At 41.1% G+C, this 26,630-nt stretch overlaps 1 protein-coding gene across 5 annotated transcripts; it reads left to right on the forward strand.

The window, feature by feature from the left end:
* Positions 1-2,351: 2,351 nt before the first annotated feature.
* On the forward strand, positions 2,352-26,630 carry FAIM (Fas apoptotic inhibitory molecule). 5 transcript variants are annotated; one of them, XM_054552694.2, is made up of 6 exons: positions 2,394-2,485; positions 12,792-12,851; positions 14,492-14,624; positions 15,273-15,501; positions 22,318-22,367; positions 26,178-26,630. In XM_054552694.2, the coding sequence occupies exons 2-6, from the start codon at positions 12,808-12,810 to the stop codon at positions 26,325-26,327; spliced, it is 606 nt and encodes a 201-aa protein (XP_054408669.1). In that variant the 5' UTR covers positions 2,394-2,485; positions 12,792-12,807; the 3' UTR covers positions 26,328-26,630. The 5 variants fall into 5 exon arrangements, with proteins under 5 accessions (XP_003776370.1, XP_054408669.1, XP_003776372.1 ...); XM_054552695.2 differs by lacking the exon at positions 2,394-2,485 and adding an exon at positions 2,618-2,706; XM_003776322.4 differs by lacking the exon at positions 12,792-12,851 and having other exon boundaries at positions 2,352-2,485.

Consider the following 26,630-nt stretch of genomic DNA (forward strand, 5'->3'; position numbering starts at 1 on the left):
TTGAGCCCAGGACATGGACCATGGCTGTAGTGAGCTGTGATCATGCCGCTGCGCTGCGCTCCAGCCTGGAGTAAAACCCTGTCTCAAAAAAAAAACAACAACAAAAATACAACAACTTAGACTGGGTAATTTATAAACAGTAGAATTGTATTGCTCACAGTTCTGGAGGCTGGGACATCCAAGATCAAGGCTCCAGCAGAGTCACAGTCTGCTGAGGGCTTGTTCTCTGCTTCAAACATGGTGCCTTCTCAGAGCATCCACACATGGCAGAAGGATCAAACAGGGTCCCTCAAGCCTCTTTCACAAGGGCACTAATTTCCCCCACAAAGGACCCATCCTGTTAATATGAATGTGTTGGGGCTTAGGTTTCAACATACGAATTTTGGGGAGATATCAGCATTCAAACCATAGCAGCCCCCAAATATGCTGGGCCCTCAAAACCCTCCAAAATCCCTTCACTTGTCTCTATTCTATGACTGGGCCTACTCTCCACAGGGACCACTCACTGCTCCTCACATGGCCCACTCAACAACTTTTCTCGCTCTCTGTAGGCAACACTGTCTCCTCCTTAAATTGAAAATCAAGGCCACCTAAGACACTACCCAGGCCTGCTCTTCATTCATTCATTCATTTAATAAATATTTGCCAGAGCTAACATGGGCCAGCACGGTGCAGATGTGAGACATACAAGAATGAGAGCCAAGCGGCCACGGTCTCTGCCTTCATGGATCTCAGTCTACTGTTCAGTTACACATTAAGCAAAAATTATACAAATTATTGCACACCCTGAAAGGGGCTAGGAAGAAGAATCCCTGGTGCTCCAATCTTTGTGTTTTTTTGTTTTTGTTTTCGAGATGAAGTATCACTCTGTGGCTCAGGCTGCAGTACAGTGAGGCGATCTCAGTTCACTGCAACCACCACCTCCCGAGGTCAAGTGATTCTCCTGCCTCAGCCTCCTGAGTAGCTGGGATTACAGACGCATGCCACCACGCCCGGCTAATTTTTGTATTTTTAGTAGAGATAGGGTTTCACCACGTTGGCCAGGCTGGTCTCAAACTCCTGACCGCAGGCAATCCGCACACCCTGGCCTCCCAGAGTGCTGGGATTACAGGTATGAGCCACCGTGCCTGGCTGTTTTTTTTTTTTTTTTTTTTTTTGAGACAGAGTCTTGCTCTTCGCCCAGGCTGGAGTGCAGTAGCTCAATCTCAGCTCACTCCAACCTCCACCTCCCAGGTTGAAGCGATTCTCCTGCTTCAGCCTCCCAAGTAGTTGGGACTACAGGCATGCACCACCACGCCCCTCTAAGTTTTGTATTTTTAGTAGAGACGGGGTTTTGCCATGACTGCCTCAGCCTCTCAAAGTGTTGGGATTACAGGCGTGAGCCACTGAGCCCGGCTGTTTTTTTTTGTGTGTGTTTTTTTTTAATGAAACAGGGTCTCGCTCTGTTGCCCAGGCTGGAGTGTAGTGGTGCAATCACAGCTCACTGCAGCTTCTACCTCCCTTCAGGGCCCAAGCAATTCTCCCACCTCAGCATCCCAAGTAGCTGGGATTACAGGCCTGAGCCGCTAATTATTTTGTTTCCTTCTTTCTCATTCTCTCTCTCTCTCTTTATTTTTTATTTATTTTTATTTTTATTTTTTACCATGTTGCCCAAGCTGGTTTTGAACTCCTGGACTCAAGAGATCCGCCACTCTGCCTCCCAAAATGCCGTGATAACAGGTATGAGCCACCACACCCAGCAATGCTGCAAGTCTTACGGGCCAGGATAGTGTAATCTAAGAATGATATATAAAGAACACTCACAACAGGGAAGAGGTGAGGAGTGTCCAGGCAGAGAGAAGAGCATTTGCAGAGGCCTTGGGTGAGAAGAAACCTGCATCCTTTAAGGACCTAAATGAAGCCAAGCAGGCAGGGGCTAGATCACACGTGGGGGCTTCATGCCCACCTTAAGTAGTTTCGGTCTTTAAAAAAGGAATGAGACTCCATAAAGAGGTTTTAAGGAGCGAATGCCACTGCTGCCATGAACAGGTTTCCCTTCCCCACAGCTGCAGAGCAGGCACAGGGCTGTTTTTGCCCGCCAGGTTGTCCCCACCGTCTAGCCCAGCGCGGAGCCAGCGGCCGGCTCCTACCCACGCTTGCTGGCGGGAAGACTGGACGCACTGCGGAACCTGGTGATGTCCTGGGTTGGGGCAGAGGAAGGCCTGTGCGCGGCGGGTGCGGCCTTCGGCTAAGGCAGAGGACCGGGGTTGGGTCCGTGGCGGCGGGAGGGGTGGCCTCCTGCGCTGGGCGCCCCAGGGGACCTGAGAGGCGCGACAAACAGTCGGCGCGTTTGGTACTCGCGCCTGCAGAGCTTTCAACCTCCGCGCCGTCTGCGCCTGTTTCTCGGCCAGGGGAGCAAGGCCACGCGGCCTACGTAGCCGAGTCGGAACCAACCCGTTGTTTGGTGAAACCTCCCCCAAAGCCTCCGGCGGCCCACAGAGCACAGGTGAGGCAGCAGACCGGGTGGGGTCCGGGTCGCGCCTGCGCCCGCCTGGACGCCTCGGGCCCGCCCGCTCCGCACCCTGGAAACCCCTGCACGCAGCCCCCCGGCGTCCCCACGCTCTCGGCCCTGCTGCGCCGGCGGCGGCCATCTCTGGGCGGCGGCGGCGGCGGCGGCGGCGGGCGGTGTCTGCGAGGTCGGTGAGACCCAGACGGGTGAGGCGCTGGGTGAGTTCCGGACGCTTCCAGCCGGCCCGCCGGTGATCCCAGACCTCGGGGCGGGACCCGGCTCCCGCTCACCGCCGGCAAAAGTGGAGGTGCGGCGGGGCGCGGGGCGCGGGGCGCGGGGCCAGCCCGGGGCGGTGCGGGGGCGTCCCTGCCTAGCGAAGCCGTGCCCCGCGACCTGCCGCACCCTCCTCTGGCCTGTTCGCGACCTCTAAAGATAATACTTGTCACTGTCGAAAACGTGGAACAGAAAGCAAGGAAGCAAGCAAAACAGCCGTGCCGCTGCTCCCCAGAGACAAGCTGGGTTAACATGAGGATGTATTTTCTTCCAGACGGTTTTTCCTTGTAATATGAGCGGGGCTTGTTTTTACAGAACCTGCATCATGAAGTGCTGAAACGCGCTCTCTCTCTCTCTTTCTCTCCCTCTCTCTCTCCTCTCTCTCGTCTCTCTCTCTCTCTCTCTCTCTCTCTCTCTCTCTCTCTCTCTCTCTCTCTCTCTCTCTCTCTCGACTGTACATTCCTGTGTGTCAGGTTGACTACCTCATCCATCCCTGACTCCTGGCATGGCTTTGGACTGTGATTTACTAAATGTGGTTTCTCCCTCATGGTGACCATACAAGTGGTTTTCAGTTTTTAGTTATTGCAAAAAGTAATTCATTGAGCACCGTTGCATCTGGGTTTTTGAGTATGATCATTTGTGTAGAATGAATCCCACAAGATTCGTTCTAAAACAAGATAGAATCCACGGTCTATACCACAAGGCTTCTGGTATACATTGTGAAATGGCCCTCAAAAAAGTTATTCTCATTTTTGTACCTCCAGTAAGTAGCATTTGGGAATACTTGGCTCGAGGAGCTTCGTCAGTGATTTTACTGGAGACCCCCTTCACTTCATAAGGGGCCGGCCCAGAGATGAAGATGTCAACACTTGAGTGTGACTTGCATTATTGGCTGGCCCTACTTGGGAACTTTTGCTGAAAAGGGAACTATGAGCATCTTAGTAACTACTATCATCTAGTAATTTTTAAACTGACTTCGGTTTATCTTGAACGAACTATTTCAGTCCCCAATAAGAATAAACCTAAGTTAAGGCAAAATTCAGGTGGATTAGATGAACAGTGGCAACATGTTGGTGTTTAAGTCATGCTCTGAAACTTAGGTGTTGGGTTGCTAGGGAAGGGATTTTAAAAGATTGATGGGTAAGTATGAGATATTCAAAAAGCTTTCTTTGAAGACATGTAAAAAATTTCAAGTGCTTGGCATCATCTCCATCAGTGAAAGTAAGTGGAATATGGTTTTTCATGTTTTTAAATTTACATTTTAATAAAATATTTCCAAAAATGGAGAGTTTTTTTGTATTTATCATTTTCCAGTTTGGTCATAGAATCTTGAAAATTAAGTACATGCATAAGAGTTTAAAAACAACAGTGGATTAATTTCTTGCTCCCAAGGTTCATTTTTTTATTTTTCAGAATTTTTCAGACAGAATCTCCCTCTGTCGCCCAGGCTGGAGTGCAGTGGCATGATCTCAGCTCACTGCAACCTCTGCCTCCCGGGTTCAAGCGATTCTTGTGCCTCAGCCTCCAGAGTAGCTGGGATTTACAGACGTGCGCTACCATGTCCGGCAAATTTTTCTATTTTTGCAAAGACAGGATTTCACCGTTTTGTCCAGGCTGGCTTGAACTATTGACCTCAGGTGATCCAACCTCCTTGACCTCCCAAAGTGCTGGGATTACGGGGTGTGAGCCATCGCGCCTGGCCACTTTCTCCAAAGTTTTAAACCAAAGCCTTCTTTGGCAGAGCTAGGACCCTTCCTCTATGGCCCATTCTATCCTATGCTACTTCCCTTTATAAGGACACTCCCATTGTTGTGGTATAATCATCTCTTGGTCTCTCCAGACTCTCCCACTCTGAGGTTAGTGCCCTGCCCAGAGCCTGGTACATAAGTACCCAATAACTATTGGTATGCTGGATGAACTTAGAATATGACATGTGTTTATTAAATTGAATTTGTAACTTAGAGATCTATGTGACAGATATTTCTGAGTGAAGTGGAAATTGGGGACAAGGACAGATGTTATCATCTTTTGGTTACAGGTGCAGTTGCATCCCAAGAAACACTACAGCCAGGACACCTGCATTTTTTTTCTTTTTTTGTTTTTTTTTTTAACAACGTTACTGAAATATAACTCACATACCATATAATTCACCCATTTAAAGTATACAAATTCTTTCTTATATAATTAACTTTTTGAAGTGGTAAAATATATACAACATAGATTTGCCATTTTAACAATTTTTTAGTGTACAATTCAGGGGCATTAAGTACATTCACAATAGTGTGCGATCATTGTCACTGTCTATTTGCCAAACTTTTCAATACCTTAAACAGAAACACAGTAACCATTAAGCAATAACTCTCTGCTATGGTTTGGATATTTGTCCTTACCAAATCTCATGTTGAAATTTGATCCCCAGTGTGGCAGTATTGGGAAGTGGGGCCTAATGGGAGGTGTTTGGGTCATGGGGGCTGATCTCCAGTGAATACATTAATGCCCTCCCTTGGAGGTGAACGGGTTCTTGCTCTATCAGTTCTCACTAGAGCTGTTTGATAAAAAGAGCCTGTACCTCCCCGCTCTCTCTCCTGCTTTCTCTCTGGTCACGTGCTCTCTACACAGCCAGCTCTCCTTTGCCTTCTGCCATGAGTAGAAGCAACTTGAGGCCCTCACCAAATGCAGATGCCCAATCTTGAGCTTCTCCAGACATCAGAATCATGAGCTAAATAAACCTTTTTTCTTTATAAATTACGCAACCTCGGGTATTCCTTTGTAGCAGCACGAAAGAGACTGAGACTTCTCCTTGTTCTCTTCCCCCATTCCCAGGGAACATCTAATCTGCTTTCTGCCTCTATGAATGTCCCTATTCTGGGTATTTTATATAAGTGGAATCATATTTGTCATTTTTTGTCTGGCTATTTCTTTTTTTTTTTTTTTTTTTTTTTCTGAGATGGAGTCTCACTCTGTCACCCAGGCTGGAGTGCAGTTGTGTGATCTCAGCTCACTGCAAGCTCTGCCTCCCGGGTTCATGCTATTCTCCTGCTTCAGCCTCTTGAGTAGCTGAGACTACAGGCGCCCGCCACCACGCCCGGCTAATTTTTTTGTATTTTTAATAGAGACGGGGTTTCACCGTGTTAGCCAGGATGGTCTCGAACTCCTGACCTTGTGATCCGCCCGCCTCGGCCTCCCAAAGTGCTGGGATTACAGGCGTGAGCCACCGTGCCCGGCCTTGTCTGGCTATTTCAGTTAGCGTAAAGTTTTCATAGTTCATCCATGTTATAGCATATGTCAAAATATCACTCCTTATTTCGGCAGAATAAAAAGGAATATCCTTTGTATATATATGCATTTTATCACTTCTCAGGCTTTTGGCTAAGATCGAGTGTATTTACCGCATTTTGTTTATTCTTATGTTGATGGACAACTTGGGTTGTTTTCATCTTTTGGCTATTGGAAAATGCTACAGTGAACAATAGTATACAGGTGTCTGAGTGGCTGATTTCAAAACTTTTTGAGTGTATTCCTAGCAGCAGAATTGCTAGGTCATATAGTAATTCTCTGTTTAGGTTTTGAGGAACTGTCATATCATTTTGTATGACAACTTCACCATTTTACAGTCCCACTAGCAATGTAGAATAGAAGGATTCCAGTTTTTCCACATCCTTGCCAACACTGATTATTTTCTGTTTATTTTTAGTATAGCCATCCTAGTAGATGTGAAGTTGTATTTCATTGTTGTTTTGATTTGCGTTTCTCTCGTGATTAATGTTGTTTAGCATCTTTTCATATGCTTATTGACCATTTGTATGTCTTCTTTAGAATAATGTCTGTTGAAGTCCTTTGCCTTTTTTTTTTTTCTGGAAACAGACTTTTGCTCTTGTTGCCCAGGCTGGAGTGCATTGGCGCGATCTTGGTTTACTGCAGCCTCCGCCTCCTGGGTTCAAGCGATTCTCCTGCCTCAGCCTCCCGAGTAGCTAGCTGGGATTACAGGTGCCTGCCACCACACCCGGCTAATTTTTTGTATTTTTAGTAGAAACGGGGTTTCTCCACGTTGGCCAGGCTGGTCTCGGACTCCTGACCTCAGGTGATCCACCCGCCTCGGCCTCCCAAATTGCTGGGATTACAGGTGTGAGCCACTGCACCCGGCCCCTTTGCCCATTTTTAAATTGGGTTGTCTTTTGTGTTTTTGAGCAGTAGAGTTCTTTATATATTCAGAATATGAAACCTCTATCAGATGTATGATTTCCAAATATTTTCTCTCATCCTTGTCGTTTCACTTTCTAGATAATGTCCTTTGATGCACAAAAATTTTAGTTTGTTTTTGTTTTTTTGAGACAGGGTCTATTCTGTTGCCAAGGGTGGAGTGCAGTGGTGCAATCACAGCTCGCCTGCAGCCTTGACCTCTCAGGCTTAAGTGATCCTCCCACTTCAGCCTCCCATGTAGCTGGGACTACAGGCATGCACCACCATGCCTGGCTAGTTTTTAAATTTTTTTGTAGAGATGGGGTCTCCCTATGTTGCCCAGGCTGGTCTTGAACTCCTGGGCTCAAGCAATCCTCCCACCCTGGCCTCCCAAATTGCTGGGAATGTGGGTGTGAGCCACCACACCCAGTCAGTTTTAACTTTTGATGAAGTTCAATTTATCTATCTTTTTCTTTTGCTGCTATCCTTTTGGTGTCTTGTCTAAGAATCCATTGCCAAATCCAAGGTCATGAGGATTTACCTCTATGTTTTCTTCTAAGAGTTTTGTGGCTTTAGCTCTTATATTTAGATCATTGAGATAACTTTTGTATATGGTGTGAGATAGGTGAGGTTCAACTTAATTCTCTTGTGTATGAAAATCTAGTTTTCCCCATAACATCTGTTGAAGAGACTATTCTTTCCCCACCAGTTAGAGTTGGCACCCTTGTCAAAAATCATTTGGCCACAGATATGTGGATTTATTTCTGAACTCTCAAATTCTTCAAGGACAGAAACATTTTCTTCAGGCTGAGCATGGTGGCTTATGCCTGTAATCCCAGCACTTTGGGTGGCTGAGGTGGGAGGATCACTTGAGCTCAGGAGTTTGAGACCAGCTGGGGCAACATGGTGAAACCTCATCTTCACAAAAAATTACAAAATTAGCTGGGTGTTGTGGCACATGCCTATGGTCCCAGCTACTTTGGAGGCTAAGGTGGGAGGATCCTTTGGGCCCAGGAGGTTGAGGCTGCAGTGAGCATTGAGTATACCACTGCACTCCAGCCTGGGCAGCAGAACAAGACCCTGTCTCAAAACAAAAACAAAAACATGTACAGATGCTTCTTGACTTGTGATGGGGTTATATCCCAATAAACCCATTACAAGTTGAAAATATTATAAGTCGAAAATGCGTTTAGTACACCTAACCTATCAAACATCATGCCTACCTTAAGTGTCCTCAGAATACTTACCTTAGCCCACAGTTGGGCAAAATCATCTAACACAAAGCCTACATTACAATGAAGTGTTGGCTGTCTCATGTAATTTTTTGTACTGTAGTGAAAGTGAATGGTTGTATGGGTACTCAAAGTATGGTTCCTACCAAACACGTATCTCTTTTGCACCATCTTAAAGTCGGAAAATCATTAAGTCAAACCATTGTAAGCCGGGGACCATCTGTATTTGACTTTGGAGTGCTTTCAGAACATTTGGTGGGCATTTAACTATTTGTTTAGTTAATGGATTCCATTTGCTCATTCTGATATTACTTTGTATAGACCATCCAGAGAATCACCAGTTACAGAGGAAGTAAGTTGACTTTTGTGTGAGGATATTCTCAAAATGAAAAATCAGCTGATGGTCCAAAGTATCTTAAAGTCTGTTTAAGTAAACATTGATCTCTGTGCTTTAGTGCCTTTAAGAATAATTATTCATGTTTACTTCCTTTCAGACCTCTAACCTAAATCTCTATTTTATTTCATGTTTCCCTAAAGACTCACTAGTGGGCATATTTTTACGTGCATTTGATGAGTTGACTAGTGGTTTTTAATGATTTTCCCTGATATGAATGGCCAAAAAACAGATGTCAGTCTTTTAACCTGTTGCATTTGTGGCTATTAAGAGTGTTTTCTATGTGTGCTCTCCTGCTTTTGAGCTAGAAGAGCAATTTCAATTAAATTTTAAAGTGGTGAGATTGGAATGGAATGTGTAAAGTGACAGAGGTCATAAGACTAGTGAAACTGCTGGGATAGGAGATAGGAAAGAAGCCCAAAAGCAGGAGGCAGAGTTGATTTTCGACATTTTTCTTAAACATTAGATAGGATTTGTTGATGGGAATTATTGTTTGTGGTAAGATCATTTGAAAAGTCTTCTTTGCTCTGTGTGCATTATTGGCACCCTCTACAGCTTTGTTAGAAAGTTGGATAGGTAATAAGAACCCAGGACTGGCAGTGGAGATGGCACTTGGAGGGATATGTGTTATCGATTTCCCCATAATGAAGGAGAGAGGCTAGACCAGGTGATTTTATTGTTTTTTGTTTTCCGGTGCTGAAAATTGTAGGACTCTCTCATATTTTGGTTAAGGCTGTTGTTATAAGATAGTGGTCACTTTAATCCTTGCATAGAAAGCAGTTTTTAAAGTTAATCTCTACCTTTTAAAATGGTACAAAATTTGAAGTATTTCAGCCTTTTATAAGCTGAATATACTTTTAATGTTCCAAAGAATAATTTCTTTTGTTTGTTTTGTTGTTGTTTTTTGCTTCTGGAACAGGGTCTTGCTCTGTTGGCCAGGTTAGAGTGCAGTGGCATGGTCATGGCTCACTGCAGTCTCAAACCCCTGGAATCGAGCGATCCTCCCGCCTCCCGAGTAGCTGGGACTATAGGCACATGCCACCACACCCAGCTAATTCTTTTTGGTGTCACTATGTTGACCCGGCTGGTCTCGAGTTCCTGGCTTCAAATGATTCTCCTGTCTCAGCCTCCTGAAGTGCGGGGATTACAGGGATGAGCCACCATGCACACTCCAAGGAGTAATTATAAAAATATTTTTTAATTATTAACCATTTATAAAAAGTTTTTTTAGTGTTTTGCTTAAAATAATAGATAGCATGAACAAGAAAATTGAAATATTACTAACTTTGTATTAAAACAGCATTTTATTTAATCAGAGACAAACAGGCAGAGTAACAAATTTTATATTGATTTGTAACTTTGTTTAAGAAGAAACATCAATTTTGATATATAGTTATATAAGTAGAATTAGAGTGCTTCAAATTTGCCAGATAATTGCTTCAGTACTTACTCTTATCTTTGTTTATAATTCTCTCCTGTCATGTATACTTTTAATTATTGGAGAATTAAAAATTGCTATTTTTTAGGTAGTCCTTAAATAATTGTTGAATGCCTGAATGATTGTTCATAGTTTAGAGAAGAAAAAATGTTTTAATGTGATCATGATTTCCAATCTTTCTTATAATTGGTGGTATTGCCTTTTATACTTCTCCATGAAAAGGTATTATAATTAAGATGTTGTATCTTAGTGTGATTTAGTAGTATTTGGAATGCCTTATAATAGAAAACAGAGCAATTGTTTTAGGTTTGAATGCCTACATTACTGAACCTTCTAGAGTCTCTGAAAATTGAAGAGCAAAACTTGAGTAGCACCCTTAAATACATTCTGATTTACAAAGGATGCCTTATCAAAGTTTATATTATGCTGTTTGGCTTATTTTTTATATTATATGTATGTATAATATATATATTATATATAATATGTATATATAATAAATATAATATGTATATAAATATATATATAGTATTTATATATACTCCAGACTGGGCAACAGAGTGAGACCCTGTCTCAAAACAGATATGTATATCTATATATATCTCTATCTATCTACCTATCTACCTATCTGTCTATCTATATCTGTCACCCAGGCTGGAGTACATATAATTATACTATCTTATACTATCTATCTATCTATAATAGATCTATATATCATACCTATCTATATTATATATATATATGTTTTGAGACAGGGTCTCACTCTGTCGCCCAGGCTGGAGTACATATAATTACATTGTGTATATACATGTATGTGTGTGTGTGTATATATGTATGTATATAGTATCTGTCTATTATATATACTATGTATAATATATATTATTATTTTGGACATACATACTATTTATATGTAGTATATATCTATATATTATCTATATCTATATAGATCTAATTAGATATCTAATTAGATAATAAATATAGATACTATATATACTATATTATATATAGTATATTTAGTATATATAGTGTATATAGTAACTATATATTATATATAATATATATATAGATACCTGTTTTGAGACAGGGTCTCACTCTGTCGTCCAGGCTGGAGTGCAGTGGCGTGATCACTGCAGCCACTCACTGCAGCTTCTAACTCCTAGGCTCAAGCGATCCTCCTACCTCAGCCTCCCCAGTAGCTGGGACTACAGGTGCATGCCACCATGCCTGGCTGGCTTATTATATTGCTATGTATTCTTTTTGTTTTTATTGTTGTAGGATACCCTCTGGTTTCATAGGGGATAATCCTTAAGAGTAGAAAAGTTCACAAATTTGTGTGGTGCTAATTTTATAAAAGAGAGATTTATTTAAGGTACAAATATTTATCTAGTTTTTATTCTAAAATCCTTGGCTTTTCTGGCCCGTTGGATTGCTTTTATGAGTGCTAATTTCTTCTTTAATATCTTTTTGGCTGGGTATGTGGTGGCTCATGCCTGTAATCCCAGCACTTTGGGAGGCCGAGGCAGGTGGATCACTTGAGACCAGGAGTTTGAGACCAGTCTGACCAACATGGCAAAACCCCATCTCTACTAAAAATACAAAAAATTAGCCGGATGTGGTGGCATGCACTTGTAGTCCAGCTACTCAAGAGGCTGAGACATATGAACTGCCTGAACCCAGGAGGCAGAAGTTGCAGTGAGCCGAGATCATGCCACTGCACTCCAGCTTGGGGGACAGAGTGAGGCTTTGTCTCAAAAACAAACAAAAAACTTTTTAATAATTTGTGACTTCTGGCTGTTTCCAGACAGAAAGGATTAGCAGTCTCCCATTTTTAACCAGGAGAGAGCATTCTTGAGCATCTGTAGGAAACAGGCACTAATTAAGGAAAGGGCTAAACTAGGATAGATCTTGGAAGCAAAAAATAGTTGAATTTAGGATACTTTGGCAGGAGTGAAACTGTTAATCCCAAATCTTCAAATGTGAGGGTTTCCTATGCATGTGAATTTGTGTGCACTTCTGATTTTAGTACAGCTTAATTAACACTGCAGCCCAGTTACTGTTTAGTTCATTGCATAGTACTGGGCTCTAGTTCTGGGTTGAATCCTGCCAGTTACATGAGCAAGCCACATAACTTTTGTGGATTCATCATTGGCACTAGTAAATTAAATGGGCTTAAGTGAGGGGATGAATTAAGTTCGCTCTTTGAGGGCAGACCAGCATATCCCTGTCTGCTTCTTGCAAACTCATCAGTTCTTTGAAGTTATCTAAACAAAGATTTTGAAAGTTATGTTCCACCATCGTGTAGCCTTCTAAAGTAAAGATTACATTTTAAATTAGTTGCCACTTTAACATTGATGCTCCCAGAAGATACATTGTGTTTGTCCTGGAGTTTGATGTATTGCCTGACTCATAGCCTTGGGGCTTCTTGCGCTTCAATTTGAGAAGCATAGGACCCAGAGGATCTCTTAGGTCTCTTGCAGCTCTGATATGCTATAACACTTGCAACAAAGGAGAGTTTGTTCTTTAGTTTTGATAAAGTATACCTTTAAGAAATTATAAATCCATAACAGGGAAAAATATGACTGACTGATTTGCATGATGTAACATCTTTCTCTGAAAATTAAAGATTGCAGTTCTATTTTATGTAGAAGCTGTTTCATCCGAAACTCCATGTAATTTAATAAATGGATTGCAAAATTAGAAAAACCCTTTGTAGATGTCATCATTGTTGCTTTCAATCTTTCTTTGCTGCAATTCTGCTTTTTTCTTTCCTGGCTGCTAATTGGATTAAAGACTGTTTTTGCCAACCATGGCATCTGGAGATGACAGTCCTATCTTTGAAGATGATGAAAGGTAAATGTCTTATATTTCAGTAAACTAGCCTTTGACATTTTCAAGATTGTTATCATTCAAAAGAGTGATTTATCCAAGATACTCTGTTAAGAATACATTTTGTAAAATTGCAGAATACATGGTTTTGCTTTTGTATGATTTAGAGCAGGAGTAGTAAATACCTGGCGTGGAGGTAGCCACCAGTAACATGGCATCCATTTCAGTAGAGCCTCGATGTGAGGTCTCCTCATTTCTGTCAGCACAGAATTCTTGGCAACCACTTCAAAATGATATAAAATCCATTTACCATCTTCAGTTTAGAGCATACAGAGGAGATTAGGGTGAACAAAGAGGAAGATGTAGTTAAGAGAACAGGCTTTGGAGCCAGAATCCTAGGTTTAAATCCTACCTCTGCCACTTAATGTCATTGTGACCTTAGGTAAACCCTTAGCCTCTCTGAGCCTCATCTGTAAAATAAGGATACTAATAGTAGCCATCTCATGGTGATTCTGTGAGTTAATATATTTAAAGCTCTTAGAACAATGACTGGCACATAGTTATCACTTAATAGCTGTTAGCTATGATTATTATTACTGTAATAAATGATACTTCTGTCAAAGCTAAAAAGATACACCAATATCAAAATATTAATTAGATATTATATATGTATTATGTCATTCACATAGGATATATTAACATCAAAACTATATGTTGAAGTATATGCCAGAAATCTCTGACAAACCAAAATCCTTTATTTATTTCTTATTTTTGAGACAGTCTCACTCTTTCACCTGGGCTGGAACGTGGTGGTGCAATCATGGCTCACTGCAGCCTCAACCTCCTGGGCTAAGGTGGCTCTCTCACCTCAGCATCCCAAGTAGCTGGGACTCCAGGCATGCGCCATCATGTGTGACTAATATGTTTATAGAGACAGGGTTTCACCATGTTGTCCAGGCTGGTCTGGAACTCCTGGGCTCAAGTAATCTGTCCACCTCGGTCTCCCAAAGTGCTGGGATTACAGGCATGAGCCCCTGCACCCAGCCCAAAGTCCTTTATTTTTTTAAAATAAGATTTCCTGTAATAATGCCAAGAATATTTTTCATAACATTTAAAAATTATTTTTATCTTTATTATAGGGCATTTCTTCCATGACTTTTTTCTGTCTTAGTATAATAAATTAGAACCTTTTTGTTAAAACAAATCCCTAGTATGAGTTTAAGTATGGGAGGTTTGGAGAGTTCTTGTTTTAGAGTGATTAGACCTGAAAAAGAGAAATAAAATTAAATACCATGGTTTTTACATGGGAGGTGGTGGGAGAAGAATAAAGACTTTTTACTGACCTTTCCATGCACTATACTGTAGCCTAACCTAGAGTACTGACCAGGATAAACTGATGCATTCTTAATCCTATTAATATTAAGGTGGCTTTTTTTTAGAAGTAATCGGACTATGTACCCATATATAGTAGTTGTATCTTAAAGGAAGAGTGAATAAGAGGGAGAAAATAGTTACATGTACTGTAAGTAGAATTTCTTAGGTACTGTCACTTTAATATTTTGACATTTTAGAGGTTTTAATCTAATATTTTCATCTTGGAAGGATTAATTGGTTATTTAATTAGTATTTTGGCCTACTATAATTGCTTTATTTTATTCCTTTAGCCCTCCTTACAGCCTAGAAAAAATGACAGATCTCGTAGCTGTTTGGGATGTTGCTTTAAGTGACGGAGTCCACAAGATTGAATTTGAACATGGGACTACATCAGGCAAACGAGTAGTATATGTAGATGGAAAGGTAGGAAGAAAATATGTTACTTTGTAAAATATGATATATAGAGAAACTTGATTTTGTTAAAGTAGCATCTTCATATGTGAATTCAGGGCTTTTTTTTCTTGTAGTCATGTTTTTGATCTGTATCATTTTGCTGTGTAAAGCAAACATAGTTATAGAATTCATGGAATATAGCATGTAATATTTAAACTTAAAATGCTTTTATTTTCTAAAACCTTGGCATCATAAATTAATAAAATTACATCTTCTTTTTTTCTTTTTTTTGAGATGGAGTCTCACTCTGTCACCCAGGCTGGAGCGCAGTGGCGCAGTCTCAGCTCACCACAACCTCCGCCTCCTGTGTTTAAGCGATTCTCCTGCCTCAGCCTCCCAAGTAGCTGGGATTACAGGCACCTGCCATTACGCCCTGCTAATTTTTTGTATTTTTAGTAGAGACGGGGTTTCACTGTTGGCCAGGCTGGTCTCAAACTCCTGACCTCGTGATCCACCCGCCTCAGCCTCCCAAAGCGCTGAGATTTCAGGCATGAGCCACCACTCCCGGCAATAAAATTATACCTAAATGGCATTGCCTTTGTTCACTTTATGTTATTTCTAAAATTAGATATCAATTTTTCTTCCATTTGTTTTATATTTTTCTATTTTATTATGTAGGAAGAGATAAGAAAAGAGTGGATGTTCAAATTAGTGGGCAAAGAAACATTCTATGTTGGAGCTGCAAAGACAAAAGCGACCATAAATATAGACGCTATCAGTGGTTTTGCGTATGAATATACTCTGGAAATTAATGGGAAAAGTCTCAAGAAGTATATGGAGAACAGATCAAAAACCACCAATACTTGGGTATTACACATGGATGGTGAGAACTTTAGAATTGTTTTGGGTAAGTTAGTCCTGTTTCCGCAGAACTTTTTTTTTTTTTTTTAATAATGTCTGTTTAATTCCTGTAACTATTCAGACCTTCTATGAAGGTTTGAAAACAAGAGGGAGTGTAAGTGCAGGTGTAAGTGTAAGTGCAGTGTAAGTGTAAGTGCAGTGTAAGTGCAGGTGTTTTCATTTGTTTAAAAACATTAAAAAAACTTTTTGTTTCCCATCTGCTTGGGATTGTCTAGCAGGTGTGTATATTGTCCAGCAGGTGTATTTCTAATGTGTCCTGAGTAAATGAAGCATTCATTTAATCCACCATTTTATATATAAGATATCTTAAGCCAGGTTTTATAGTGATGGATTTGAGGATTATAAATTTAGGTTTTAAAAAAATGTAATATTGCCAGGCACAGTGACTCATGCTTGTAATCCCAGCACTTTGGTAGGCTGAGGCGGGTGGATCACCTGAGGTCAGGAGTTTGAGACCAGCCTGGCCAACATGGTGAAACCCCGTCTCTACTAAAAATACAAAAATTAGCAGGACATAGTGGCACATGCCTGTAATCCCAGCTACTCGGGAGGCTGAGGCAGGGGAATCACTCGAATCCAGGAGGCGGAGATTGCAATGAGCCGAGATCGCACCACTGCATTCCAGTCTCAAAAAAAGCAAGACTCCATCTCAAAAAAAAAAAAAAGTAATATTGATGTAGATTTTGGTATTATTTGGTATTTCTCTTTATAAATATATCTTAAAGGTATATTTAAGATATACCTAAATTTCCAATTTAGGTATTTATCAGGAAATTTAGGTATTATCAGTAATACCAATTTAGGTATTTATCAGGAAATTTAGGATTTATCAGTAAGAAAGCAATATTTTCCTAGATAACAATATTTTCCTAGATAACAATAGGCTTAGGACTGCATCAGATCAAAATTATCAAAGTCTAGGACTTTTTGAAGAGTTTTTTTGTTTGTTTTTCCAGGCTTTCCTGTTTGGGTTTCTCTTTTCTTATGGGAAGCAGGTATATATCTTTTCTTTGCCCATATTCCTACGTCTGTTAGCAGTTTTACTCATGTTCTCTATTGCTTGGAATTCTTTTCATTTTTTAATGTTTTTGAGACAGAGTCTCACTTTGTCGCCCAGGCTGGAATGCAGTGGTGTGCATGAACATGGCTCACTGCAGCCTTGTCCTCCTGGGCTCAAGTGATCCTCCAGCCTCAGCCTCCCGAGTAGCTGGAACCACAGGTCCATGTCACCATGCCAGGCTAACTTTAAAAAAATTTTTTGTAGAGACAGGGTCTCGCCATGTTGCCCAGGCTAATCTCGAGCTCCTGGGCTCAAGTGATCCTCCTGCCTCAGCCTCCAAAAGTGCTGGGATTACAGGTGTGAGCAGCTGTGCCCACCCTTCTTTTCATTTTTAACAACAATATTCTTGGGAGTCTGTTGCCCTCCTGTTCTAAGTATCCAAGTCTGCTGCTTTGTGGCCACCCTAGGCTTTCTTTCATGGAACTCTTTTGTTCTTCCAGTTATTGAACCCCACAACTCCTGCTTTCATCTTTGTTTACTGGAATATATCCTTAGGTAATCTCCTGATAAAGAGTGTCTAAGAAATAAACATTACTTTGATCCTCATGCTAGGTGGATCGTTTTGTTCAGTACAGAGTTTTAATTTCAAACTCACTTTCTCTCAGAATTTTTGAAACCCTTATTCCAGTAGCTTCTGTTCTCCATTGTTTTAAATGAAAAGTTTTGTGCCAATCTGAATCTCATTTTTTTCTTTCCAGAAGGTTTTGGGAGCTCATCTTATCCCTTATATTTCCAAATTTCATAGTGATATGTTTAGGAACGTAGTTACTCAACCTGCGATAAAGTTTTAGAACCACTGGATCTCATTAATAATGGAAATTTTAGTTTTTAAAAGGATGATGATTAGTGTCAACACACTTGAACATATGAGACTTTAACAGATGATGAAACCAGGCCTTTAAATTAATTTTAGGTACTCAGTCAGCTGCTTTGCCAACTTGTAATACAATTGATATTAACTTTTCCTAGGAGAAATGGAAGAGACTACCTGAGCTATGCCTAGCATACAGTTAGTTCTTTTTTAAATGTCCAGGGGCCTGCTTATCTACTTGTGAATTATTTCGGGTCTTTAAAAAATCTATTTTTCTCCTTTTACTCCTTGTCTGCTTTTATACTCTTCTCTATCCATTTGCAATCCCTCATGAGCCTGGAAATGAGACAGAGTTCAGCCCAAACTTGTCCCTTTTGCTGTTTGAAAGGGACAAGGGACCAGAGTTGTTTACTGAGGTAAAGGCAAAATTGCATACGTTATTGATATTGCTTGCACTTCTGCTTCCAAGATCCATCAAACTTTGGACTATGCGGACTACAGCCTACATTTTACAGATTAGTTATGAAGAGTGCAGGCTCCAGGATCAGAGCTGTGTGATGGGCAAATGACTTAACCTCCGAACCTTGGTTTCCTCATCTGTAAGATGGGGATAATGTAACTCCCTCACAGAGTTGTGATATGAGTGAAGTTGAATTGATTTAGTACATGTAAAGTACTTAACACTGTTTCTCACATTGTGAATTCTTTCAAAATATTATTTGTCAGCCAGATGCAGTGGCTCACACCCGTAATCCCAGCACTTTGGGAGGCCAAAGTGGGAGGATCGCTTAAGCCCAGGAGTTCAAGACCAGCCTGGGCAACATAGGGAGACCTCGTCTCTTCAAAATATTTAAAAATTAGCTGAGTGTAGTGGCACATGCCTGTAGTCCCAACTACTTGGGAGGCTGAGGCGAGAGGATCACTTGAGCCTAGGGGTTCAAGGTTGCAGTGAGCTAAATTGCACCACTGCATTCCATCATGGATGACAGAGTGAGACTCTGCCTCAAAATTATAATAATTTGGCTGGGCGTGGTAGCTCACACCTGTAATCCCAGCACTGTGGGAGGCCAAGGATCACTTGAGGTCAGGAGTTCGAGACCAGCCTGACCAACATGGTGAAACCCCATCTCTACTAAAAATACAAAAATTAGCTGGGCGTGGTGGCGGGCACCTGTAATCCCAGCTACTTGGGAGGCTGAGGCAGGAGAATTGCTTGAGCCTGGGAGGCGGAGGTTGCAGTGAGCTGAGATTGCGCCACTGCACTCCAGCCTGGGCAACCAAGCAAGACTCTGTCTCAAAAAAAAATTGATAATAATTTAAAAATATTATTTGTGGCGATTATTACTACTCATGGGCAAAGAATGGGCTTATCTAGAGTCTCCTGGTAAAATTCACTTTTATATGTTATGTGGCAAGTTTCAAATAACAATATTATATGACTTGCTAAATTTTATATTGAGAAATTAGAGCAAGGCCACAAAAAAGCTTTGAATAACAAAACATTATGATTTACTGAGGTCATATTATGTGCCAGATACTATACTAGGCACTTTATATAATTATTCCTAACCCTTATAACAGCCTATGGGAAAAGTGGTATCATCTTCATTTGCTCCTGAGGAAATGGAAGCTCAGAGTGGTGGTGACTTGCCAAAGGGTACTGCTAGTAAAGAGTGATGCTGAGACCTGACCTCAAAGATCATGTGCATTTTTTTTCACCACCGCAAAAATGTGAGGCATATAAGGGCAATGAAAACAGGGTTGGTTAGCATTCTTAGCTCTTGTAGTCTCCACACCACTGAATACCATGGGAGGAAAATAAAGCTGGCAGGAGGAAAGTACATATGAAACTTCACGTTGGAAGGAAATTCTCTTTCTGTTCTGAAAAGTTTCTCTTCTCTGATAGCATTTACAGAACATAACCTGCTCAGGACTCACCTGGGAAGTCCCTAGCTATTGTTCATGTGGCTGAGGGAATCTGCAGGCAGGTAAAGAGGAGATGCTCCAAGATGAACATGCAGCAGCACCTCCCATGAGTCACTAAATCCATTGCTGAGTCATAATAGATTTGAAATTTTATCAGCTAGATATGTCCTTTTATTAACATACCGTTTTGAATAGGTTACATACTCAAGATTCAGAAACCAAAATGCTATTAAAAGACACATTGAAAAGTCTTGGCTTCCATCCCTGTTCCCATCTGCCATGTTCCCCCATCAAGATAACCATTTAGTGTTGCTCTAGTGTTTCTTTATTCAGATTCAAGCGAATACACATATTCTGTCTTATCACATAAAAGCATCTTGCTTTATTCACTTATTATATTCCGAAGATCCTTTTATATCAGAACCTAAAGAACTTTTTCATATTTTTTATAGCTGCAGAGTAAATTTCAATAGTAAATGGTGTATTTAGCTCATTCCCAACTGATGAACACTTGAGCTGTTTCTAATCTTTTGCTGTTAGAAGCAATGCTGCATGAATAGCTTTGTTTGCATGCCTCTTGGAACAGGACACATATTATATTAGTATACATTTCTGGAAGTCGGAAAGTAGGACTTCTTTTCTTCTGGGTCAAAGACTAATTGTATTTGTCATCTTAATAGATTTTGCCTATTTGCCTTCCATGGTACTTTTACCATTTTGTACCCCCGTTAGCTGTTTTCCCCAGGTTCTCCAGCAGAACATGTAGCCAAACTTTTGGATGTTTTGGCATTCTGCTAGGTGAAGCAATGGTATTTCAGGATTGTTTTTGTCTTTTTCAAAAGTGAGGTTGAGCATCTTAGTTTTAAGTTTCTTTTGTATTTCCTTTCTCATGATGCCTGTTCATGCCCTTTGCCCCATTTTCTTTTGGTTGTTGGTTTTTTTCTCCTTGATTTCTCATAGTCTTCACATTAGTAAGTTTAGTCCTTTGTTCATGCTGTGAGTTTGACATATTTTTTTCCGAGTTTGTCATTTATTACATGACTTTGCTAATGTGTGTACATTTTTCTTCAATTGTGCTGTGGCTTTTTTACTTTTTTTTTTTTTCCAAGACAGGATCTCACTCTGTCGCCCAGGCTGGAGTGCAGTGGTGCAATTTTGGCTCACTGCAACCTCTGCCTCCCAGGTTCAAGCAATTCTCCTGCCTCAGCCTCACAAGTAGCTGGGATTACAGGTGCCCGCCACTACGTCCAGCTAATTTTTTGTATTTTTAGTAGAGATGGGGTTTCACCATGTTGGCCAGACTGGTCTTGAACTCCTGACCTTGTGATTTGCCTGCCTCGGCCTCCCAAAGTGCTGGGATTACAGGCATGAGCCACCGTGCCCGGCCTTTTTTTTTACTTTTATGTAGTCAAATTTAATACATTTTCTTTTAGGGCTTCTGGATTAGTAGTGTTCTTCAGAGGCATGCTAATACGCTATTGTAGAAACTCTGAGTACACGTACATGTTCAGTAAGCATAGCAAGTAAAATACCAGTTTCCACCATCATCGTGGTTTATCATAGCACTGTGTGCACTGATCATGTCTTGGGACAAGTTGAGTTTACCTGCACCTGTGATGTAGCAGCTTTCTACGAAGGCTGCCAGTGAGGTGACCCCTGTGCATATCTCCTGGACCCCTCTGGCTTTCTCTTTTTCCATCTAGCACACCTCAAAGGCTTTTCTCCCATCTCTAAGTGAGGCTCCCATCTCAAGGTATGGGGAGGGAAAGAACCCCCTTTAGACTGTGCTCCTGGAGCAGATGGCCAGGCAGTCAGACCCTGGACTGGCGCCTCAAACCTGACCCCCGGACTCCTTGTGTACATACAGGCCATACTTCCTTCTCTTCTTCACTATAATACCCGAAGCTCAACTTCCGGCTTCTTGATTAGTGTAGTCTTCTCTCCTGCTACTCCTCAGGACACTAACATTTGCAAGGGGCTCTGGGGACTCCTCCACCCTGAGATGAGCTAGGGCAAGTTAATTGATCCATTTAAGTGTGTCGGGGCAGCATTTTGTTCCATATTGTTCCTTAGTGTGCAGTCCACCAGCTATACCTATTTTTTACTTGTAATCCAGTAATTTTTCTCTAAACTGAAACCATTATGAAAAGGAATAGACATTATTGTACTACCTAGTAAGAAGCTGGACTAGATTTCTAAAGCGGACATGCTGTCTGTTCTATATAAACCCCATGGCAGCTGCTTTCAGTGATCTCTGTGCCATCATCCAGTTGGGTGAGTGTGGGAGGCAGGGGAGTCATCTGGTCAATATTGAAGGGCATTTTGTATGGAAAGGTCCCTCCTCACATTCATCTGTATGCATCCTTCTTTTTTATTTATTAATTTATTTTATTTATCTTTTTGAGATGGGGTCTTGCTCTGTTGCCGAGGCTGGAGTGCAATGGTGCGATCTCGGCTCACTGCAAGCTCCACCTCCCAGGTTCACACCATTCTCCTGCCTCAGCCTCCCAAGTAGCTGGGACTACAGGCACCCACCACCATGCCCGGCTAATTTTTGTATTTTTAGTAGAGATGGGGTTTCACCGTGTTAGCCAGGATGGTCTCGATCTCCTGACCTCGTGATCCGTCTGCCTCAGTCTCCCAAAGTGCTGAGGTTACAGGTGTGAGCCACCGCGCCCGGCCTGTATGCATCCTTCTTTAAAGATTGTCCTTTGGATTCATTTTGTTTCATAAGGCTTCATCAATTTGTATTAGGACCTTAACTTTCTCTTAAAAGATTGTTTTGTTTCATTATAGTTTTATGAACAAAACAGAAACACAGCTTCTTCAAATTTTAGGAGAGTCTCCAAGCCATGAAAGCCATGAAAAAGTGTTGGGTTTTGGAATATTAATGGAGTTTTAGAGATCTGGTATATCAATCCTTTCCTAAAGTAATAAATAGGAAAAGTTAACTTTATCTTTAAATCACAGAATTATAACTTAAAGTTTTTATGTTACTTTTACAGAAAAAGATACTATGGACGTATGGTGCAATGGTAAAAAATTGGAGACAGCGGTAAGTTGACTATTTGATGACTCTAAGTGCCATGTGTCTAAGTTACCATTGAATTGTTGCTGCATTTCCTAATTATAGAGATTTTATAATGAACCAAAGCCCTCTTGATAAAAACAAAAAAGGGATTAAGTACTCCTGACTCCAGATTCTGAAAACCTTTGCCAGATGGTGCCTGGTACCATGAGTTTGGAAACAACTTATGTTCTTAGCTGGCACCAGCTTCATACTCTCCCTTTCCTGTCCTGGACCAGGCTCTAGCATAGCAAGTAAAATACCAGTAAAATACCTAGCAAGTAAAATACCTAAAAAGAGCCCCTAGTTAAAAAATTATATCCCCAAAGGTTGGTGTCCTCTTGTGTTGATCCATTTGAAGTGGTGCGTTATCACTGCTTCTCAAACTTGCATGCACAGAAATTGCCTGGGATCTTGTTAAAATGCTAATTCTAACATTTCCCTAGGTGCTGCTAATGCTACTGGTCCACAGATCACACTTTAGGAATGCTTTATACCATACACTCAAAGCAGATGGTTCTTTTCTGAAAGCGAGATTTTTGTAAAATGAGTGATACAATATCAGATGACGTGAAGGTAGACGAACAGGAAAGGGCACTCTCACGAACCCCAGAGGACAAGTGGAATTTTAGACCAGCAGTGCCAATGCGAGGAGAAAGAGGCTACCCCAGTCACTGTGGCCAGGCACACTGAAATCCCCATCTAGATAGACTCCAGTGTGTTTGGCTTTTGCTGTCAGGTGCTTGGATTACTATGGCTGTGGATGGGATGAATGTAGGAGTGAATTTCAAGCAGAAATGAAACAGTAGTAGTGTACACAGGGGAGAGAGTGGGAAACAGAAAGTGTGGGACTAGGAGCCGAAATCACTGGGTGGTAATCCCCATGTCTTATGGGGTCTGCGGGCCAAGCAGGGAGTGCTATCCCTGGGACCCACCTTTCCTGCTGGCTCCAGATGTGAACATCAGGGCTAGAGATCATCGGAAGCCCTCTTCTCTGGTCACATTTTGCATGTTGTAGTTGCTTTTATCTCATTTGTATAGTATAGGTTTAAGACAGTGAGAAAAGGTGCTTTTGGTAGTTGGAGGAAAGGAGGTCTGGGATTAATTCATTCAGAAGACCACCTAGAACCTACTTGGTCTGATAGTTGTTTCTGAGGAGGTGACAAAGCCAGAAATCAAAAATTACAAAGATGAAGCCACATGTGGTAGCACAGGTCTGTAGTGGCTTCCTACTTGGGAGGCTGACGTGAGAGGAACCCTTGAGCCTAGGAGTTTTAGGCCAGCCTGAGCAACATAGTGAGACCCATCTCTAAAAAAATTAATCAATAAATTGAAATTTAAAAGTTACAAAGATGAATGCTTTTCTGTTTCTGAGTCCTGAAGAATTTAATTTGGGGTCACTCAAAATTGAGTGCTTGAGCTGCTCTCTGGGTTAAATCTACTGATAGAGACTTCTTTTATGCAGAGAGACTTGGAGAGTGCTTCAGTGTTTTATGGCCCCGTTTGGAAAAACTCCAGTTACCACTAACATGGATCAGATACCTACTGTGTGCCCAGTGCCATACCTGGTGGTTCTTCCCGTTCTTTTTTTCCTACCCTGGAATTCTCTAGATAAGGGAATCAGCACCTTTGAATCTCATTTCCTCCCACACTGAAGAAATTCTCCAGTGCACATGGAAAGAGAATGCTGTTTTATGGTATTAAGAATATGGTTGTACTGGGCGAGGTGACTCATGCATGTAATCCCAGCACTTTGGGAGGCTGAGGCGGGCAGATTGCTTGAACCTAGGAGTTAGAGACTAGTCTGGGCGACATGGTGAAACCCCTCTCTACTAAAAATACAAAAATTAGTAGAGCATGGTGGCACATGCCTGTAGTCCCAGCTACTCGGGAGGCTGAGGTGGAAGAATTACCTGAGCCCAGGGAGATTGAGGCTGCAGTGAGCCAAGGTTGCACCACAGCACTCCAGCCTCGGTAACAGAATGTGAGACCCTGTCTCAAAAAAAAAAAAAAAAAAAATGCAGTTATAACTTTGGGAGGCCGAGATGGGAGGATCACTTGAGGCCAGGAGCTCATGACCACCCTGGGCAACATGATGAGACCCTATCTCTATAAATTTTTTTTTAAGTTAGCTGTGTATGGTGGTGTGTGCCTGGTCCCTGCTGCTCAGGAGGCTGAGGCAGGAGGACTGCTTGAGCCCAGGAGTTCAAGGCTGCAATGAACTACAGTTGTACCCCTGTACTCCAGCCTGGGTGGCAAGAGCAAGACCCTGTCACACACATACACAAGGAATGTTGTTGTGGTTGTAAAAAGGTGAAAATAATATTCATCCACATGTCTTTGTTTTGTAGTAATTAACAGGAAACTACATATGTTTGGAAAATAGCTCTTTATAACACAATTGCCTTCTCATTGTAACTACAACCTAGTTTGCAGGGCAGTTTGGGCAGCTCCATATCTAGGCAGCCTTCCCCAGTACTGTACGTACCCACAACAAACTCATCTTGTTGCCTGTGAGTTACAGCTTATTTTCTCCTTTTTATCTCAAAGCATCGTGCCAAAATTATATATTTGTCCAATTGCCAAGAAGCTACTTATATAGATTATATTACCTAACCCTTGCCCTTTGTTCCGAAGTCTTTTTTCAAGGCTCAATATTAAAAATGGGGACAAGAACACACTGCACCCAAAGACATGCTTGTGGTATTCAGCACACCTCCCATAAGGAGCCACGGGCCACATCCTTCCCAGAGCTAGGAAAAGGCTTCTCTCCCTGAGGCATCCTGTGCCGCCTTTGGCTTGGTATTGTCAACTGGGGGGCCTTGTTCTATCTACTTCGGCTGCCAGGAAGCTAATAGCCAGGGGATTTAAGTCTGATTTTCAGTTTCTTTGCTTTCTGGCATAAATCTTTTTTTTATCCTCTAAGCCTCTTCTTCCTTCCTTCCTTCTCTGTGCTACCTGGTGCTAATCTTTTTACTCTAGATCACTGCTACTCAATCAAAGTATAATATGAGGCACAGATAGGACCTTCATGTGTAATTTTAATTTATCTAGTATCCATATTTGAAAAAAATTTAGGTGAAATTAAATATTATATTTGATTTAAATCAATATACCAAAAATATTATTTAACATGTAATCAGTATAAAAAGTTATTTTATACATTTTTTTTGTTTCATACTAGGTCTTCTAAATCCAGTGTCTATTTTATGTTTAAACAGCATATCTATTTTCAGACTAGTCAATTTCAAGTGCCCAATAGCCACATGTGGCCAGTGGCTACTGTATTGAACAGAACAGGTATAGATTTAGTGGTGTTTGGTTTTGTTACATGTATATTTTATTGTAAGCCACCTTATACCTGGAGGAATCAAATTTTCAGAGTGGCTAAGAACACTCCATCCCTGGCTGGATGCAGTGGCTCACACCTGTAATCCCAGCACTGTGGGAGGCTGAGGTGGGTAGATCACTTGAGGTATATTATAAATAACTAATAAATGTCATATTTATCATTTTTATTTTTGAAAACATGTTATAGACACATAGCCGTGAGGTTTATATTCCTCCCCCAAGAATTTAAGATTCTTAAGGATTGTAGGGGTTATAAAAAGGAAACTTTCAATTCATAACAGAAATGTAAAAGCATCTAAGTACAAGCTTTAGACTTTGTTTTTCAAAGCTTATTGTTTAACTAATACATTATTTTATTGTACTACTAGTACTTTTAGATGGTGTGAATGCTCTAGACAGAGATAAATGTTTCTGCACCACTAATCCCTTCTTCTTTTGTTGCTCCAGGGTGAGTTTGTAGATGATGGGACTGAAACTCACTTCAGTATCGGGAACCATGACTGTTACATAAAGGCTGTCAGTAGTGGGAAGCGGAAAGAAGGGATTATTCATACTCTCATTGTGGATAATAGAGAAATCCCAGAGATTGCAAGTTAATGAATTTTAATCTTAAGAAGTAAAGATCAGGACTTTTTAATTACTGTGGTAATTAAATGTGTTCAGTATGTACTTATCAGTACATTTAGTCTGCAGTGTTTTAATTTTTTAAAAAGTTACATGAAACTGTAACATTCCAAGGGTCAGGAAAAAAACCAATTATGTATAGTCATAAAAATTACAATTTATGATGCAAATAATGTAAAATGTTTTAAAGACAAATGGCAAATAAGATATGGACCAAAGTCACTAATGTTTTACAACAGTAACCTTTACTATAATAAATACTTTTAAAAAAATCTG

This window comes from Pongo abelii, chromosome 2, assembly GCF_028885655.2.
Source record: "Pongo abelii isolate AG06213 chromosome 2, NHGRI_mPonAbe1-v2.0_pri, whole genome shotgun sequence".
NCBI classification, from domain to species: domain Eukaryota; kingdom Metazoa; phylum Chordata; class Mammalia; order Primates; family Hominidae; genus Pongo; species Pongo abelii.